We start from the raw sequence: 20,157 nt of genomic DNA, 5'->3' as shown, positions 1-20,157 counted from the left end.
GTTGAACAAAGTCTCCTCACTACCCCAGCTATTCGTAGTGTGACAGAAGGTGACTTGTGTAACTTGGTTTAGTCATTTAAGTGATTCCCTCTTTTCTTTCCTTTCTAGGCACAAAACAGATTTAAAGTTCCTTTGGGGACAAAGTTCTATAGAGTGAAAGCAGTGTCCTGGAATAAGAAAGTATAATTTATAGAAGACAGTAATAACATTCTGTGACATTTTTCTGATCTGTCCTATAGTGCTCACTCATCACTCCAAAAAACAGCAGGCCATCTTTTTATACAGTTTCAGCGTGACAATACTCTCCATTGGTGTACAACATTGACTTTTTAACTGGCTTCATTTTAGGAACAATAAATTCATTGAAACCCTTGGCTGAATTAAAATGGTTTTGTTTTTGTTTTTTTTACCCAGATAACTCTAGAAATGAGGACCAAACTAGTTCATTTTCTCAAAGGGCATACATACCCTGTGCATTGTGGCTTATAATTAGCCATATTAATTGCCTGTTAAGTATACATTAGCTTAAACTTAGGTGTTAAATGTTAGTTATTATTACCAGCATTTGTCCTTTTGTGAAATCAGTATCAGATACTTGCACTGTTTAACACATTCTTTATAAAATGTGTAAATTCTTTAAAACTATTTAAAGAGGAGTATTATTGCATGCAGATAATCATACTTTTGAGTTTGCCTCTGTAGATTACTAAAGCAAATTGTTTCATTTATTTTTTTAAATGCCCTTTGATGTTTCAAGGAAAAAGGAACTCGGTAATTTGATTGACTGATTTTTAAGATCAGCCATAAATTATCAGCAATCTTTAAAAGCACTTTTCAGTGATTGGTCATCTGGGTTCTAAAGGGAAGAGTCTGTGCCAGACAGTTTCAAATGAAGCACTCAAATCTTCCCATCTTCTTTATTACTCTGTTTAGAATAATCATATTGATGAAATCGTAATTCATGGTTGAGTTTCAGAAAAAAGATATTCATTGTACATTAACCATATAGAGGTCATTTAAATAACAAAGTGTTGTATTGTAAAAGACATGTAGAATTTTAAAACAATAAAGATTTGAACCTGTAAATGTGTGTGCCTTTTAAAGAATACATTTTCAACGAATTTGAGTGACTGCTGAGAAGTGTGAAAAAATTGTTCTGTATCATATCAAAGAGAAACATGTTTATTTCAAAACTGTTCTTTATATACTATGTACCCCAGGGTAAAGCAGTGTTAATTACGATAGAATTGTGTAAACTAGATCTGTAGAGAAGACGCCACTGAGCAAGAGTATTTAAATTAGTTGAGTTGGGTGAGACTTATTTCAGGTTTGTTGATTCTTTTTTCAGAAAATAATTTCTTCACAAAAATAAGTGAAGTATTTTTTTAAATATGTATATCTAGCAGTACAGACAGTGGAATAAACAGCATAGTGTATAGCAAACTGACAACATATTCCTGAATAAATGAACAAACGATTTCACATGTTTCTATTTAATCCTTCCATGATGACATCTTTATGCAGAGCATACAAAAGCAATAAATTTCCAGAGTGGTTTTGTTAAGCAGGTTTGGTTGGGTCTAAATGAATCTGCCGGATAAGCCATTTTGACAGTTTCTGGCCCTAAAACGTACCGTGTGGTCATTGTGCCGTGCTGGCACATGGCATCACATCCCCCCTCTCGTTAGTATTGCTCGTTGATGTTGCGTTTTGTTGCTTATAATTTTTCTTATATCCTGTTTTGTAACAACCCTATCACTTTTCATGTATACCTTTACAAAACAAAAAAATGAAATGATTGTCTATGTCAAAAAAAATGAAACTGGAAATCTAGACTCATTGTTTGCCCTTTTTGGGTAGTTAAAGGCATCCTGTGAGCTTCGGAGTTTGGACTCTGCTAGAAATAAATGTCAGTTTCTTTATTACCTGAATGAATATTTAAATTTCATTGTACTTCAAGTAAACTTTAAGCATACTTGAATTATATAGTTTTATTTATTTTGGCAAAGGTACCTGGACGTAAGAACAGAATGAGGAAAAATAAATTTTTATTGATTTTAAAAAAGTCATCAAAGTGTAAAACATAAACATGATTAAAAAAATACTAATAATGATTTTAACGGTATGCCCCAAAGCCTCTGCCCTATTCCATAATTCTGCTCCCTTAGAGGCCACTGTTTTCTCTTTTTAGCTATTTTTATCTGTTGCACTAAACTATAGGCTATAGTGCTATTTCTTTGTAAATCAACTTTGCATCATTGTTTTACTTGATAAATTTCATGAGTGATTACATATCTGTAAATGTAATAGGATCTCACTTGATTGATAGTTTAATCATATACAGAATTTTGCAGCCATTCCATTGTCTTCTGTTAAGAAATCTTGTGCCCTTCCGTTTTGTGTTCTTTTGTACACTCCCATTGGTCCCCAGGAAATTTTAGAAGCTTTTTTGTAGTCCTGGTATAATAAAACAACATGATGCTGTGCAGTTCCCCACCCCAAGCCCCAGTGAACTCTTACAGACAATGCCACTGGGAGAAAAATACATTCTGTTTTCTCTCACCTCTCTCAAACTCTTACCCAATGTTAATCCTGGTAGGCCTCCATTCTTTTTCTCTGGAAGTTTCCTCAATGTTTCTTTTTGACCATTTCATTGTTCTTTTTTTATGTTGGTAGTCATGATTTTAATTTCCAAGAGTGCTGATTACGTTTTCATGAATCCTGTGTATTCATTTCTCTAATTATATTTGGTCTTAATGTTTCACTTTGGAATCCATACTCAAATGTCTGACAATCTTTGTTCTTGTCCCTTTTGTGCATGTGTTTTATATATATATATATATGTACACACATACATATACATATATATATAAAACAATATTTGCTATTTCAACATTTTTTACATATACAATTGGGTAATGTTAACATAATTGTTAACATAATTAGGTAATGTTAACATAAGTTCATCATATTGTACAACCATCCTATTTCCAGATTTTTCCATCAGTCTTAACAGAAGCTCAGTGCCCCCTAACCAGTAACTCCCCATTCTCTCCTCCTTTCCACCACTGGTATTCATGAATTAACTTTTGGTCTCTATATTTGTCTGTTCTGGGTATTTCATGTGATCATACAATATTTGTCCTGTTGTGACTCATGTTTCACTCAGCATTTTTTTCAAGGTTTACCCATGTTGTAGCAATATTAGGACTTCATTTTTCTTTATGGCTGATTATATCCCATTTCATGTATGTCTCCATTAGTCATTACCATTAACCATCGAGTGGATTCTGACTCATACTGACCCTGTGTTGTTGTTGTTGTTAGGTGCTGTCGAGTCGGTTCTGAGTCATGGTGACCCTATGCACAACAGAACAAAACACTGCCCCGTCCTGCACCATCCTTAAAATCATTGTTATGCTTGAGCCCACTGTTGGAGCCACCATATCAATCCACCTTGTTGAGGGTCTTCCTTTTTTCTGCTGACCCTCTACTTTACCAAGCATGATGTCCTTCTCCAGGGACTGATCCCTCCTGACAACATGTCCAAAGTATGTAAGATGCAGTCTCGCCATCCTTGCTTCTAAGGAGCATTCTGGTTGTACTTCTTCCAAGACAGATTTGTTTGTTCTTTTGGCAGTCCATGGTATATTCAATATTCTTCGCCAAGACCACAATTCAAAGGTGTCAAGTCTTCTTCGGTTTTCTTTGTTCATTGTCCAGCTTTCACAAGCATGTGATGCAATTGAAAATACCACTTCAGTTACATCATAAGGGACCCTATAGGACAGAGTAAAACTGCCCCATAGGATTTCCAAGGAGCAGCTGGTAGATTTGAACTGCCAACCTTTTGGTTAGCAGCTGAGCTCTTAACCACTGCACCACCAAAACTCATCAGTCATTAAAAAAAAAGCCAGACACTGCCGTTGAGTCAATTTCAACTAATAGCAACTCTATAGGACAGAGTAGAACTGTCCCCATGGTGTTTCCAAGGAGCGGCTGGTGGATTTGAACTGCCGACCTTTTGATTAACAGCCAAATGCTTAACCACTGTGCCACCAGGGCCCCCATTAATCATTAGGGAAATGCAAATCAAAACTACAATGAGAAACCACCCCTACTGAAATGGCTAGGACTTGGGGGGCTGAAAGGGGACAGCTGTTGTGGAGCAATTTGGACCCTCATCCACTGTTGGGGTTGTAAAATGGTATGGCAGCTGTGGAAAACCATCACTTCCTCAAAACACTAAACACGGTCCAGCAGTTCCACTCAAGAATATATCCGGAAGAATTGAAAGCAGGAATAGAAACAACTTCTGATGTTCATTGCAGCACTGTTTACAACAGCCAGAAGGTAAAAGCAACCTAAATGTCCACCAACAGATTAACTGTCCTCTCATTTTCAAAAGTCGACATTAAAAGCTGGTTTCAAACTTTATTTTTAACCCTTTCCTGTGCCCTGAATCCAGGACCTGGAAAAGAAATTGGTTCTAGAATTCTAATTTAAACCTATTTAAGATCTTAAAAATTACCTGACCTAGCCCTTTTCAAGATAAGAAAGCAGACGCAGAGCGATCAGGAGCTAAGCTGAGAGTTGAATTGATGGCTCCTGAGTTCTAGCGTAGTGGTCTTCTGGTTAGTAGTAAAATGAATGGCCTGATTTTCTCCAGTGGTCAGAATAAATAGTTCCTGTCAATGGTACTCTTCAGACATGAGCCTGAGAGAATGAATAGGGTCTGAGAGCTGTGCATTTGCTGGCAATTAAGACTCCAGTATTTGCTTCGAGTTCTTTGAAGAAGCTGCTTATTCAAAGTTGGGAGCCGGAGGCTTTTCATTTTGAGCCATTTTAGTTTAGCATAGTACAACTCCCTTGAAAACTTTGTGGGCTTCCTATTCCTATAAATCTGATTGGAATTCAACATATGCTCTTTAAAACCGTAATTCAGAGAGAGGCTTCTGTAGTGCTAGAGTGCTGTAAGAAAACGCGATTCTTAGAAGCCCTTACAAGGTCTAGCTAATAGGGTTTATTAAGTACTGACTTAAATCCTTTTGAAGTCTTGGTAAAGAGCAAAACAGACACACTCTTGATTTGAGCAGAAGCCTGAAACAATTTATTACTTTGTGAGTCCTTAGCTTGCCAGAGAGACTGAGCCCAACGCAGCAGGTCCTGGTCTCCCTTATTTCTGCTGAATTCTGCTTGCCAACTCAACAGCTTCTTCTCTAGATAATCTCTCTTCCCGTGCTTCAAGCCAGTTGACACTTTGAACATTTCCTGGAAATCTTAACCAGATTGACAAATTTGGTAATTTTGCTGATTGAGTAGCTACTACAAAACATGAGCCACCATCTTCCCATTTTTAGTAACAGTTTCTCCCCTTTTCCAATCTCACGCTTCTAGCCTTGGTGGGGCAATACCACATGTTCTGAGTTTTGTACACCAATTTCTATATTAGGTATGTATATATTGCTGTCTTACCGATCAGTGCAAAACTTGGCTTAAATTAACCATTTCTTTGCTCATGACTGCAATTGGGCCGGGCTCGAGGCTGTCTTACCGATCAGTGCAAAACTTGGCTTAAATGAACCATTTCTTTGCTCATGACTGCAATTGGGCCGGGCTCGAGGGTGGTTCTTCAGCTACTCTCCCTTGCAGTAGCCCAATGGCTGCAGTCATTTGTTGGCTCCACTGGAACTGGATGATCCAAAATGCCCTCCTTGCGCATCTGGTAGTTAGGTAAGTGCCAACAGGGACGCCTTCTTCACATTGCTTCCAAAAGAGCCCGGTTGTCTTACATTGTGGCAGGAGCATTCCAAGACGTGACAGCAGAAATTTAAGGCTTGGAAACCACGTCTGTTCTACCACCAATGGGTGTGAGCAGCTGCAAAAAAAACAACTGTGGCTTTTTTTTTTTTTTTTTTAATTGAGAATACACCGCAGAACGTAACACCAATTCACTCTCTACATGTACAGCTCAGTAACACTGATTAAGTTCTTTGAGCGGTGCAGCCATTCTCACCCTCCATTTCTGAATTGCTCCTCCCCCATTAACACAAACTCACTGCCCCCTAAGGTTCCTATCTAACATTTTGAGTTGTCAATTTGATTCCACATAGATCTTAAAGACTGCATAATGCTCAAGGCAAATATGCTTTAATAGTTAAGCTAAACGGTTGGTTTTAAGTAGATATCAGGAAATATTTTTGATTTAAGGTATAAAAATTTTTTTAGGGAAATATGTTCAGGTCCAGCCTCCAGGGCTCCAGAAAGTCTGGATTCTGTGAGAATTTGAAATTTTTTTTTTTCATTTCCCCCCTTTTGATCGGGATTCTTCTATAGAATCTTTGATCAAAATATTCAAAACTGGCCTTTTTAAACCACCAAACTTCATTTTGAAGTTAGGCCTAAAACAGCTATAATCCTTTAAGATTTAGATATAGATTAATAGATATCCTTGGAGGTTATAAAAAAGCATTTGACTTAATGATGCTTCTTAAAGTCACCGATCTGGGTGTTATTTTTAAAATCCAATTGTCATCAGTTTGTTTTACTAAGTAGTGATAACTGATAAACAGTTAAAATTGTTATTAACATTCACTAATTTATGTCAGTCATACACTTAGTATATAAATAGGATGTCTTTGGCCAATTAAAAAAATACATTGTGTAATTATAGTCTAATGGGTAAAATGGAAATTCTTTCAAACAATTCTTAGCATAGTGGTAATGAGACTGAGCAGTCAGCTGTGAGCTATGTGGTTTACATACTTCTTAGGTGTCTCAGACTTGGAGGCTGTTTAGCTTGAGCTCCACCTGTTTGTTTCATTCCCACCTTAAAATTAATAACGCTTAGAAGCAATATCAGTTCTATTAGTAGAAACGTAATAGCCCCAGGATAACAAAATGCAAGATTAGTCCTTCATGTACTCGTGTAACCCAAGCAATAAGAATACATCACATAAGGGATGCCTCTTTATCTGGTGACCATGCCCACTGAAACACTGTTTTCTTGAACCATTTTAACAGATGTCACCCTTTTCCTACAGAGCAAGGTGCAAGGCCTATTACAGGCAGGAGTCTCCACAACTCTAGAATTTATCACTAAAATTCAGTGTCAGTAGTTTAGAAATTTCAAACACTTTCAGTGGCTTTTCAAGAGCTGTTTTACAAATACGTGTTGCTTCAGAATTATCTCTACAGTTTTGTGGAACTTAATTGCAAAGATGCTTCTGACGATCTAATCCTAATTCCAAATCAATGGTGTACTATCCTTAGACTGGTTTAGAAATAACAGCAATTAATTTCTCTAATAGTCATAGTGGTAATATTACTCAGTGAATAGTTAATGTAAGTATTCCTTGTAATCTCTTTGGAATTCTGTTGAAAGCAAGCATCAGTGGATGTCTACATAACCAGCCCAGGCCTCCAACATGAGTTGTTTAGTTTCTTAGAGAATGAATTCTTAACTCTGACAAAAGTGTGAAGTCTAATCTCGCAAGCATTTGCCTGGATTCTCTCAGCAGCAATTTGTCATAATCATATCTTGCAAGCTGATCTCTACATCCAACCTGTTTGAAAATATGACTTCTGGAACTGTCTTACGTGTAGGCATCAGCTTTATACAGGTTATGCAGTGTCCTTTTTTCCCTTCTGTTTTGGTGCCACCATACATTGATTAGGTCCTTTTTAAAAGTAACACATTTTCCTGTATATCCCTCACAGTTAACCTATAGCACTGAAGAATATGAGGGACCATGAGTGAGTGGCTCACTCTTTAAACTTTGGCAATGGTCATTGCACACTCTGGAAATCTTGTTACCGGAGGCCTCTTCTTAGTAACCACTTAGCACTAAAAGCAATCGTGCATAATTTAAAATGTTATTAAATGTCTTACAAATAACAGTATCATCCTATTAAATAGGCAAGTGCATTTAAAAACGTTACTGCCTACAAGAATCCTCTCATCACTTTGATCCTGGTACTCCCATATAGACTAGGAGCACCGAACGGACAGTGATCACTTTCTAACTCCGGTACCAGCTATTTCCTGATGGGCCTCCACATTGAACTGTGAGGAGTACAAGCAATCACGTGTCCCTTCAGACACCCCAGAGACATTTCAAACAATAGGGGTTTAGTTTCATTAACAGCAGTTTAGTTCTGACCAGAGAGCAGAATCTTACTGTGATACAATGAGTTTCTCTTATGTGGGCTTTCTAGCCCTGGGTTTGCAGTTTTCTAAAATGGTTGGTTGGGCTACAATCTACCTGAGAGGATTGGTTGGTTTGCCATCTGCCTAAGCAGCTTGCAGTCATCTAAGAGGATTGTAGGTTTGTAACCCACCTAAAGGATTGGTCAGTTTGTGATCCTGCCAGGAAAGCCATGCCTTTAAAGTTAACAAGGAGTTTTCCTCTATAAGCAGCCAATCTTACAGTTTTTTTTTTGGGACCTCCTAATCCATGAGCCTGCAGAGGATCATGTCGTTTGGACTTGGGGTCTCTGTTCTGAGAAATGCCTAGACCAGGGCAAAAGAGCTGTAATACCAGTAAGAGACTTAACACTGATACCATAACACCGAAGACTGAGAAATGGTGGAGCAGACGGTGGCAGTGGCCAAGGTTGGCCCACGGAGTAGAGAGAGGCAGAGTGAGTGGTGAGAGCCACGAGACTGGTAGCCTGTAGCTGCGGCAGGAGTAGCAGTAGCACTACCAGCCTGTCTTAGGCTTGGCTCTCTAGAGAAGCAAAACCAGTGAATATATATATATATATATATATATATATATATATATATAGCTGCAGGGACCGATGAACCCAAGAATGACAGGTCAGACAGCAGGCTCACAGGCTGCAAAGGCTTGTGAACACAAGCTATGTAGGTAAGAAAGCAGGCCGCCAGCTCAAGCCCCAAGAACCAGAGGTTAGATGATGACTAGCTGAATGCAGGAGTCAGAGCAGAGCAAAAGCCAGCAAACTTTGCCAGAAAGTCCATATATATTGGATGCAGGCCACATCCCAAAGGAAACTCCCTTTCAACTGATTGACTACTCATAGTAAATCTCACAGGGAGGTGATCACATCATTACATAACTGCCAAACCACTGAGAATCATGGCCCAGTCAAGTTGACACACAACCTTAACCATCATAGTCAACTTAGCAGGCGTACACACCTCCTTAAACTATTCATAATCTCTAAGTAAAAACAATTATAAAGACATACTTGTGCCTAACATGATACAACTAACATGCATACAACCAAAAACACACTAGCCCTGTTTACGTCTTATATTTTATAAGCGAAGAAAACAAAAATAATTGATGCACACATACAAAGAAGAAATACTCAACAATTACAGTCCTCATTTCTGCAACTGGTCATGTGGCCGTAACTGGTATTTAGAACTACCTTCTTCTTCCACCCATTCCATATTCCCTTTGCATTCAGCAAGTACCTCATATGGTCGTGGTTCTTTGTCTGGTGGGTGACCCAAACCTTCATTCCTGAAGGGTCTGGGCCATTAGTAGTCATGTCAGATTTGGGTTGCTGTAGTTTCGCATTAACTTAAATCGCAAGGCATGGTAGTACTAAGAGATGCCCTAAGGGATCTCCTGAATTCCAGACATATTCTTCTTTTCCTCCATTACATAGTATCGATCCGATTTCCTCTTGGTAATCAGGATCAATCACACCAGCCAGTATGGTAAATTCCCTTCTTTACCTGTTCATCCAGAGGCATAAGAGCCCAAAGTGGCCAGGTGGCATTCTTAACTTCCAGTTCAATGGAATTAGTGATGTGTCTCCAGATGGTAGCATTCCTCTCTTTGGAACTAAGATCTCTAGACCTGGAGAGAATAGTGTAATGGGGACAGTAAGCAAAAATTTTGCAAGTGGATTACTAGGGGTAATAGTGGTGTCACTCCCATTTCCACCCCTTGATTCCTGGACCCATGAATACTGGCTATGGGAGAAAGAACACTGTTTTAGAGCATACACAGCCCCCTGGGGAACACTGCTCCAACCCTGCAAGGTATTGCCACATAGCTGGCACAGTAATTGTGTCTTTAGAAGGCCATTCCATTATTCTATCAAGTCAGCTGCTTCAGGACGATGGGGAAACATGGTAAGACCAGTGAATTCCATGAGCATGGTTCCATTGCTGCACTTCATTTGCTGTGAAGTGAGTCCCTTGAACTGAGGCGATGCTACGTGAGATAACCATTATGATGGATAAGGCATTCTGTAAGTCCACAGATGGTAGTTTTGGCAGAAGCATGGCATGCAGGGAAGGCAAATCCCTATCCAGAGTAAGTGTGTCTATTCCAGTAAAAAAAAAAAAAAAAAAAAGTGCCCTTTCTATGATAGACAAAGTGCCCTTTCTATGATAGACATAGTCCAATGTAATCCACCTGCTGCCAGGTTACTGCTGATCACCTCAAAGAATGATGCCATATTGGGGTCTCAGTGTTGGTCTCTGATGCTGGCACTCAGTGGTAGTTGTAGCCAAGTTGGCTATAGAGAGTGGAAGTCCACATTGCTGAGCCCATGCATAAATTCCATTCCTGCCACCATGGTCACTTTATTTATGAACCCATTGAACAATCACAGGAGTGTCTGGGGAAAGAGAATGACTGGTTTCCATGGAACTTGTCATCCTATCCACTTGATTATTAAAATCCTCTTCTGCTGAGGCCACCCTTTGATGATCATAAGACACAAATATCTTCACTTCTTTGGCCCATTCAGAGAAGCCTATCCACATACCTCTTCCCTATACCTCCATGTTTCCAGTTTTTCCAATTATGTTCCTTCCAAATCCCTGACCATCCAGCCAAACCATTGACCACTGTCCATGAATCAGTATACTATTGCATAACTGGCCATTTCTTCTTCCAAGCAAAGTGAACAACCAGGTACACCGCTCAAAGTTCTGGGCATTGGGAAGATTTCTCTTTACCATTGTCCTTCAGGGTGGTCCCAGAAAGGGGCTGTAGTACTGCTGCTGTCCACTTTTGAGCACTCTCTGTATATCGCACAGAACCGTCTGTAAACAAGGCATGAGCTTTCTCTCCCTCAGTCAATTGATCATAAGGAACTCACCATGAGGCCATAGGTGCAGACTGGGAGATAGCCATAGGTGATGACAGGAGTGGAGACTGTGGGCATTTGGGCCACTTCCCTCATTCAACTTACTTTTGCCTCCAGGTCCTGCTCAGGCCTGATCTCATATATACCACTTCCATTTAATGATGGAGTACATATCCAACTTTATGGCTTTGTGGGTCAGACAACACCTGTTCATGATGGGCAGCTCAGGCTGCATGGTGACTAGGTGGCCCATGGTTAAACGTGCAGTCTCTACTAAGGCCCAGTAACAAGCCAAAAGCTGTTTCTTAAATGGAGAGTAGTTATTTGCAGATGGCAGAGCTTTGCTCCAAAATCCAAACAGCATCTTTACCTGCCACTGACACTTCAAGCACCATTGGATCAGCTGGATCATATGGCCTTAAGTGGCAGAGTGGCTTGCACAGCAGCCTGAACCTGTTGCAGAGCCAGCTTTTATTCTGGGCTCCAATTAAAACTAGCAGCTTTTTGATCACTTGATACATAGGCTGGAGTAGCACACCCAAATGAAAGCTATGTTGCCTTCAAAATACAAAGAGACCCACCAGGCATTGTGCCTCCTTTTTAGTTGTGGGAGGGGCCTGAAGCAATAACTTATCCTTTGCTTTAGAAGGAACATCTTGACATTCCTCACATCACTGGACCACTAGAAATTTCACTTAGGTGGAAGGCACCTGAAATTTGGTTGGGTTAATTTCCTACCCTTTATCTCACAAATACTTTACCAATAAGTCCAGAGTCATTGACACTTCTTCTTTACTATGCCCAATCAGCATAATGTCATCAATGTAATGGACCAATGTGATGTCTTGTGGAAGGCAATCAAGGTCCCTGTGAACTAAATTATGACGTAAGGCTGGAGAGTTGATATAGCTCTGAGGTAGGCAAGTGAAGGTGTATTGCTGGCCTTGCCAGGTGAAGACAAACTCTGGTGGTCCTTCAAAACAGGTGTGGAGAAAAAGGCATAAGCCAGATCAACAGCTGCATACCAGGTACCAGGAGATGTATTAATTTACTAAAACGATGAAACCATATCCAGAACAGCAGCTGGTATTGGAGTCACCACCTCTTTAAGTTTTCAGTAATCCACTGTCATTCTTCAAGACCCATCTGTTTTTTGCGTAGGCCCAATAGACAAGTTGAATGGAATGAGGTGGGTATCACCACCCCTGCCTTCTTCAACTCCTTGATGGTGGCAGTAATCTCTATAATCCCTCCAGAAATGCTGTATTGCTTTTGGTATCCTAGGTAGGGGCAGTTCTAATGGCTTCCACTTGGTTTTTCCTACCATAATAGCCCTTACTCACTTCTCAGTGATCCAATGTGGGAGTTCTGCCAGCTGCTGAATATATCTATTCCAATTACACATTCACTACAGGATGGGGTTGGGAATCCACTGGATACATTATGAGATGAACCTGAGCGAAGACTCCATTAATAACCTGACCTCCATATGCCCCCACACTGATTGGTGAGCCACAGTGACACTTTGGGTCTTCTGGAATTATCATCAGTTCAGAGCCAGTATCTAGTAACTCCTGAAAAGTCTGATTGTTTCCTTTTCCCAGTGAACAGTCACTCTCATAAAAGGCTGAAGATCACTTTGGGGATGGCTGGGAGAATAGATTAACAGTATAAGTTTTTGGCAGTGTAGTGGGATCTTTCCTCAAGGTGACATAGCCCCTCCTTTATTCAAGGGGTTGTGGGTCTGTAAACTGGTTCAAATCTGGGGATTGATTGAGGGGCCATGACTATTCTGGTGATTCAGATTAGACTACTCTTCATTTGACCTACAGTTCTTCCACTTGTACAGATCAAGTAAATATTTAGTAGATTTGCCACTTATTCTACTCCCAGGGACACCATGACTAAGTAGCCAACTCCATAAATCCATATGAGTCAGATTATTCTGATTACTACTTTGACTTGGTTGTCCATTACAGTAACCACACCTACCTTGTCTTTGTCTATTGAATGCCCCTCACCTTACACCTTCCATAATGGGGCGCAGTCAGCCCCACTGTAGCTAGGTGTCTTAATTCGATTAGGGGTGTTCCCACTGTCAATTCTGAATTACATAAAATAGCAATCACAGCAATCCTCAAGGATGCTGGCACTCTCTTCACAAATTTGTCCCTCACTACTGTGGTAAAAAGTATGTCCTCTGGGCACTCCATGTGGGGCTCTGTGGATCTAACCTGATAAATCCACTCTAACATGCCAATTTTCCTAAGGCTTTGGATACCTTCTTCACTATACCAAGGCAGATCTGCTACTTCACCTTGACTTAGTGTAGGCCATCACTTAATCCATGCTTCAACAACCCAACCAAAAAAACTATTAGATACTTTCCTAACCCCTTGAGCGGAAACATTGAATGAAGAACCTGCACTTAGTGAGCTCATATCAATAAACTCAGACTGATCCAACTTTATGTTCCTTGCACCATTATCCCACCCCCTTAATAGCCATTCCCAGACATATTCCCCATGTTTCTGTTTGTACATATTCAAAAACTCAAGCAGTTCTTTTGGAATGTAGTGTACCTCCTCCTGAGTCACACTTTGCCTTTGGAGGCTTGCTGGGACTTAAGTCTAGTTACAGGTCTAGAAACAAAAACGGGTGGTCGGGATTGTTTAGAAAACATTCAGCAGTGTCTTGTAAGGCATCTGCCTGAGGAGATGCTCCAGGCAGTGACCCCAAATGCCACCCCAGGTGATATCTCAGACAAAGAAAGACTCTTCAAATAAGCTCGGTTAATCTTATCAATGGGCTGGCAGGGCTGATATTTCTGTTGTCAGGAGCAATTCAGTGGAATTTAGGGGCTCAGTGTCCCTGGCTTCCTAATTATCTTCCCATACATCCCCATCCCAAGTTTCAGGATCCCATTTCTTCTCAGTCAGTGCCCTCACTTTAACTTCAGACATCTTTCAATGCTGGAAATTCAAGTGGTGGTGTAATTCAGCTAGTCTTACAATAAGACTCTGGGTTTGGTTTCAGCAATATCAGCTCTGTTGCTACTACATATGAGGCTCTCTTTTGTGGCATAAGTGGCAACTCTTCAGTGGTTTATGTGGTGCTTGAGCTTTGACTCTGAAGCCCTGAACTCAACCCTTTCTTTCACTACTTTGACAAAAGTAGGACCAACCAACCAGCTTCCTTATACTTCTCATTCTGACAAAATTGTAGAAAAATACCAAACATGTAATCATCCAGAGCCTCGCCTCTAGCTGATACTTGATCTATTGGTGGTGACTGAAGAAGAATTGATACCTTTGGATTATGATGTTGTCAAAGAATATACCATGGACTGCCAGAAGAATGAACAAATCTGTCTTGGAAGAAGTACAACCAGAAAGCTCCTTAGAAGCAAGGATCTCAAGAATTCTTCTCACGTACTTTAGACAGGTTATCCGGAGGAACCAGTCTGTGGAGAAAGACTTCATGCTTAATAAAATAAAGGGTCAGTGAAAAAGAGGAAGACTCTCAATGAGATGGATTGACACAGTGGCTGCAACAATGGGCTCAAGTATAACAGCAACTGTGAGGGTGGCGCAAGACCATGCAGTGTTTTGCTCTGTTGTGCATATGGTCACTATGAGTCAGAACTGACTTGATGGCACCTAACAGCGACAACATACATACACACACATATATATAGAGAGAGAGATTTATCTCAAGGAAACGGCTCACGCATTTGTAGAGGCTGGAAAGTACCAGATTCGATTAGGCTTCAGGCTGGAAGCTTCTCTTGACTCATGTAGCTACAGGGGGTGATGTACCCAAGGTCAGCAGGGCAGACAGCAGGCTGCTAGCTCACGGGCTGTGGTGGCTGAGGTAACCAAGATCGGCAGGTAAGAGGGTAGGCTGCTGGCTCAAGTCCCAAGAATCCGAAGGTCAGGTGATGACGAGGAGAACGTAGGATCCAGAGTACAGCAAAAATCAGCAAGCTTTGCCATAAAGTCCATATATATTGGATGTAAGCTACACCCTCAAGGAAACTCCATTTCGACTGATTGGCTGCTTATAGCAGATCTTATCACAGAGGTGATTACATCATTGCCTAACTCCAAACTACATCATAATTGCCAAGCCACTGAATATCATGTGCCAGCCAATCCGACACACATCCTTAACCATTACACAGGCCAAACCAGCTAGCCGAGCAGATGGTGGCATGGGGCCTAGGCAGTATGCCTGAGAAGGCATAGGCAGAAACCCTGGCTCAGTTGAAGGCTGTAACACTTGAAAAAGCAGGGGTTGCCTGCAGAGGCCTGAGCACATCCAGTAAAGGGGTTGCCTGCAGAGTCCTGGGAGACCTAGTCTGGGGATTTGCCAGCGGGAGCCTGAGGCAGTGGTGACGTGAACCCAGCACCTGACCACAGCTGGCTATCCACCTGCTGACACCTGTGCCATTGCTAGCCCTCCTGGTGACATAAGAATGGACATTGGTTTTTGGGAAAGGGTAAGTGAGTCCCTTTTGTAGATGTAAGCAGTATCCTCTCCTACAAAGTGGGTCACGTGTAGGATGGCGGGACCTGTTCACCATGAAATCTGTTCTTGTTGTTTGCTGTTTGCTTTCTATAAATAATAATAACGGCTCTCAATTGCCAATGTTCCTAAAGCATCTTTGTATGTATGACCGAATTGGATTGAGTAGTAGAATCCTCCTCTTAGTAGTCATATCACTGCTTGTAATTTTGAAGCAACTGGTGTATGTATACACACACAGACACATACTCTACTCACCAAGGGAAATACACAAATGGACAAATAAATGAATTATTTCCCCTTGGACATCAAACTCATCATGAAGTTCCATGCTTAGCTGAAAAACAGAGCTTGGTAGTTCACTGGCCATGATGGTCCCAGAGCTATGGTAGTCTAATGTGGGAGCATGCTCCTCAGTGTGCTTCTACATGACACTCCTTCCCCCAACTCCTTTTTCTAGCTCCCATCCTCTCACCCCTCTTCGGTTAAAGCTGTCTTTTTCAATTGTTTGGATGTTAGCTTTTTCAAAATTATGACTTTCTAGTCATGACTCCCTGAGACCATAGCCCAATCCACATTGGACTGCTCAGTGTTTAAAAAATTCTAACCACAGAGACCCAACCTCTGGGCTTATTCTCCAGATGACTTATTGAATTATTTTTAAACTTTTCTAATTTTGCTCAAGCTTTTTTGGGGGGGGGGTCTAGGGATGCTTAATTACCTGCATGTGTCCTCTGTAATGTTATTAGAATAATCCAGTCTGGATTCAGAAATAGCCCAGATTATTTACATAAGTTTTGAAAATTCCAACACATTTTTACAAAAGAAATACAAGCCCAATGACTCACTACCATGTTATTTCTAATTCTTTTAATTAAGGAGCATGTCACTAACAGTTTATGTTTAGAATGAAGTTCAGAAAGTCTCCATTGAACAATTCCTGACATCAAAATAATTCCACTTACTTATATAACAGTGAAATCCAAAGGCCTTTTTTTGGTTAGGAGGCTCAAAGCAAAGTGTCTCCTACTGCATTTGTAGCAACACTTAAAAGTTCACTGTTATTACAGGATTGATAATCTGTAACTCATTAAATTACTTTGCAGAATATTTTCTCTCAAGTTTTTTTTCAAAGTTTTGGGATGACCATATATTCAAGAGCAATACAATGACAAAGTTGGTTGTTACTGGAAGTGATGTGACTCCTTCCTGGAGCAAGTTCCACATGAATATAAACAGAGATAGCACAGCCATACCTTGAGAGGATTGCGTCATTAGACAAGGAATGTCTTGACAATTTTCTTTAGGAGGCTCTTGTAATAGTAAGAACTACCTACTACAGGGAGTTGTCAACATTTTCAAAGATGATGCCTGTCTTAATCATCTAGTACTGCTGTAACAGAAATACCACAAGTGGATGGTTGAACAAACAGAAATTTATTTTCTCACAGGTTAGGAAGCTAAGTCTGAATTCACAGCTCTAGCTCTAAGGGAAGGCTTTCTCTATCAGCTCTGGAGGAAGGTCCTTGTTTCTTCATCCGCTTCCTGGTTCCTTGGAGATCTCCATGTGTCTTGGCATCTATCTTATCCCATCTTTCCTCTGCTCATTATTTAATCTCTTTTCATCTCAAAAGAGATTGACTCAAAATGCACCTTACACTAATCCTGTCTCATTAACATAACAAAGACAACTCATTCCCAAAAGGGATTATAGCCACAGGCATCAAGGTTAGGATTTATAACACATATTTTTGTAAACTCAGTCCATAACAGTGCTCAAGAAACTCAGAGTCTATAAGGCTGATCTTTGGCCTTCCGTCTGAACCTAGTCTTTGTATTTGAAAGATAGAAATATACCTTTTGCTCTAAGACAAAATTCTGAACCTGGTCAAAAAAGGTGTGTTGAACCAGTTACTCACAGCCAGTCAGCCACAACGGTGCTGAAGCCTAATGTTAGGAAAATACATTGGCGACTGTGTGCCTAAGAGTGACATTCAAGCTCCTCTGTGCTCAGCTCACAAACAAAAATACTTTTGTTACCAAATCCTAGAAGGTGAGTTCTGTCTGGCACGCTCAGACCTGCCAATAATCCAGACACCAATCTTTGAGAAAGAGAAAGTAACTTTATAGCAATGTGCAGAGCAAGGAGCTGAGAGGAAGTTCCTCAGATCTGACTCCTTGAGCTATGGGGAAACAGGGCTTGTATGTGATCTGAGCAGCAAGGTGCTGGCTTCGCAGAGTACTGGGGAGGGAAAATTCTAGAAAGTGGCCAGGAAACTGGAGGTGACCCTGTTCTTGTCAGACCTCTCGCTTCAGAATAGGGCCTGGGTGATGATTTTTCTTCTGATTCATTCCACCTGTTGCTGTGTCCTCTGTTGAGGTTAATTAGTGATCACAGCTGGCCCTCCTGCACAGGGGAGGCAGGCCGAATCCAGCTTGGGCTAGTTTAAGGACTAACTGGAAATTTACTGGCATTCATAGGGTCAGGTTACACTTCCTGTTCATGTTAGGGCTTCAATACTGTGCTCTGCCCAAGTTCATCCATAATGCTGTCATCAATATCCATGGTCAGACCTCAAGAATACTTGGATCGAAAGTAGCCATTCTCATGGATTGAATTGTGTACCTCAAAAAAAAATCTGTCAACTTGGCTAGGTCATGATTCCCAGTATTGTATGATTGTCTACCATTTTATCATCTGATGCAATTTCCCTATGTGTTGTAAATCCTATCACTGTGATGTAATAAAATGGATTAGCAGCATTTGTATTGATGAGATCTAAAAGATTAGATAGTGTCTTAAGCCAATCTCTTTTGAGATATAAAAGAGAGAAGCGAGCAGAGAGACATGGGGACCTCATACCACCAAGAAAGCAGTGCCAGGAGCAGAATGTGTCCTTTGGACCTGAGGTTCCTGGGCTGAGATGTTCCCAGACCAAGGGAAGACTGATGACAAGGACCTTCCTCCAGAGTCGACAGAGAGAGAAAGCCTTCCCTTGGAGCCAGCGCCCTGAATTTGGACTTGTAGCTTACTAGTCTGTGAGAGAATAAATTTCTCTTTTTTAAAGCCATGCACTTGTGGTATTTCTATTACAGCAGCACTAAATAACCAAGACAGCGGTCATAATTTATTTGAAAGGCCTTCTAAGTTTAAGCATCTTCACACCTTTTTTTCTCTGGAAAATTCCTTTGTTTTATGCAGATACTGTTCCCTAGAATCCCAGGCATGGTACAATGTAACATTCTGACATAAGGGGCAGAACACTTTTAGTTGATAGAGCCAAGTCCTCATACTGGTTAAATTACATAAGTTTAGCCTCAATTCCCTTACCTGGAAGAAACAAATTGCATACACAGATTGTTGTGATAATTGCAGTGAGAGAAAGTGCTGCACAACTACCTTTCTAGAAAAAAAAAAAAAAATGTCTAAAAATATTTCAAAAAGTTTCACGGTAAACTTCTTAGGCTTCTACATCAATGCTATTGTTACTCAAAGTTTCTTTTCAGAAGGGTTTATACATTTTTAACCCTAACCTGCTCCACTACCAAAATCCCTCAAAAGTTGAATCATAATACCCTCAGACATAAATAGCCAATGACCCCTGATACATTTACCAACACAAAAAAAAGAGGCACTAAAAAGCATCTTTGCTTTCTTCCTTGTTTTTTCTTGGGACACAGAATTCATTTACATATCAAAGAAGGACAAGCATTTGCTAATAAAATATTTTAATTTCCACTCCAAAATTAATGGTGGAGCAGCATATAAAGACTATTATCCACGTTTTATATTTTAAAGTAATTTTAGCAAATATTTAACATTTTTAAAGATTTTGATCCTTATTTTAATTTATATAATTCATTGGAGACAGTCTTTTTATTTTCACTATTTCAATATTTGTTTTTCTATTAAATTAAATACAAATATTTTTTTCTAGGAAAAGATGACACATATGAAAAGTGATTATACTTTATGAGTTTAAGACTTGAGAGAATTGATCAAATTAATTACACAATAAAAAAAGTACACGTACAAATTAATTTTTCATCTCCAAATGAGAGATGTTCATTAACCATCTTGAAATTGAAATGATCACTTTTTGGTCTGTTACAAAAATGTCTGCTAAATGTTTCTTAAGTCACTTTACATGATCAAAAATATTTGAACTACAAAAGGATGAGTTATATCATTGCTTCCACACATATATCCTTTAGCTTATCTTTACAAACTAAGGTCTTCACTGAAAGAGATCAGGCAAAAACGTGATTACTTTTTAGTCTTACTTGGCGTAAGATAAAAGATTTTGCTTTACATAAAGTGATTTGGAGGACAGTGGTTAACAGCTCAGCTGCTAACCAAAAGGTGGGCAGTTCAAATCCACCGGCCACTCCTTGAAAACCCTATGGGGGCAGTTCTACTGTGTCCTATAGGGTCACTACGAGTCCGAATTGACTCAACAGCAACAGGTTTGATTTGATTTTTCTTTTTTTTCAAAAAGTGATGTGGTCTTTGTCCTTGATTTCTGAGAAGTGCTCCTTGGAACCTTG

General features: G+C 40.1%; 1 protein-coding gene across 8 annotated transcripts in view; it reads left to right on the top strand.

The window, feature by feature from the left end:
* Positions 1 to 1,086, top strand: part of RB1CC1 (RB1 inducible coiled-coil 1) — a 135,526-nt gene extending 134,440 nt beyond the window's left edge. For all 8 annotated transcript variants that reach the window (XM_010599545.3, XM_010599544.3, XM_023538868.2 and 5 more), the window contains one exon: positions 109 to 1,086. In XM_010599545.3, the coding sequence (XP_010597847.1) occupies positions 109 to 186 (78 nt within the window). In that variant the 3' untranslated portion in view covers positions 187 to 1,086. The remainder of the gene's footprint in view (positions 1 to 108) is intronic.
* The last annotated feature ends 19,071 nt before the right edge of the window (positions 1,087 to 20,157 follow it).

The sequence above is a fragment of the Loxodonta africana genome, chromosome 18 (genome assembly GCF_030014295.1).
Source record: "Loxodonta africana isolate mLoxAfr1 chromosome 18, mLoxAfr1.hap2, whole genome shotgun sequence".
NCBI classification, from domain to species: domain Eukaryota; kingdom Metazoa; phylum Chordata; class Mammalia; order Proboscidea; family Elephantidae; genus Loxodonta; species Loxodonta africana.
The sequence above is the reverse complement of the archived record's forward strand: the minus strand, read 5'-3'. Positions and strand labels throughout refer to the sequence as shown.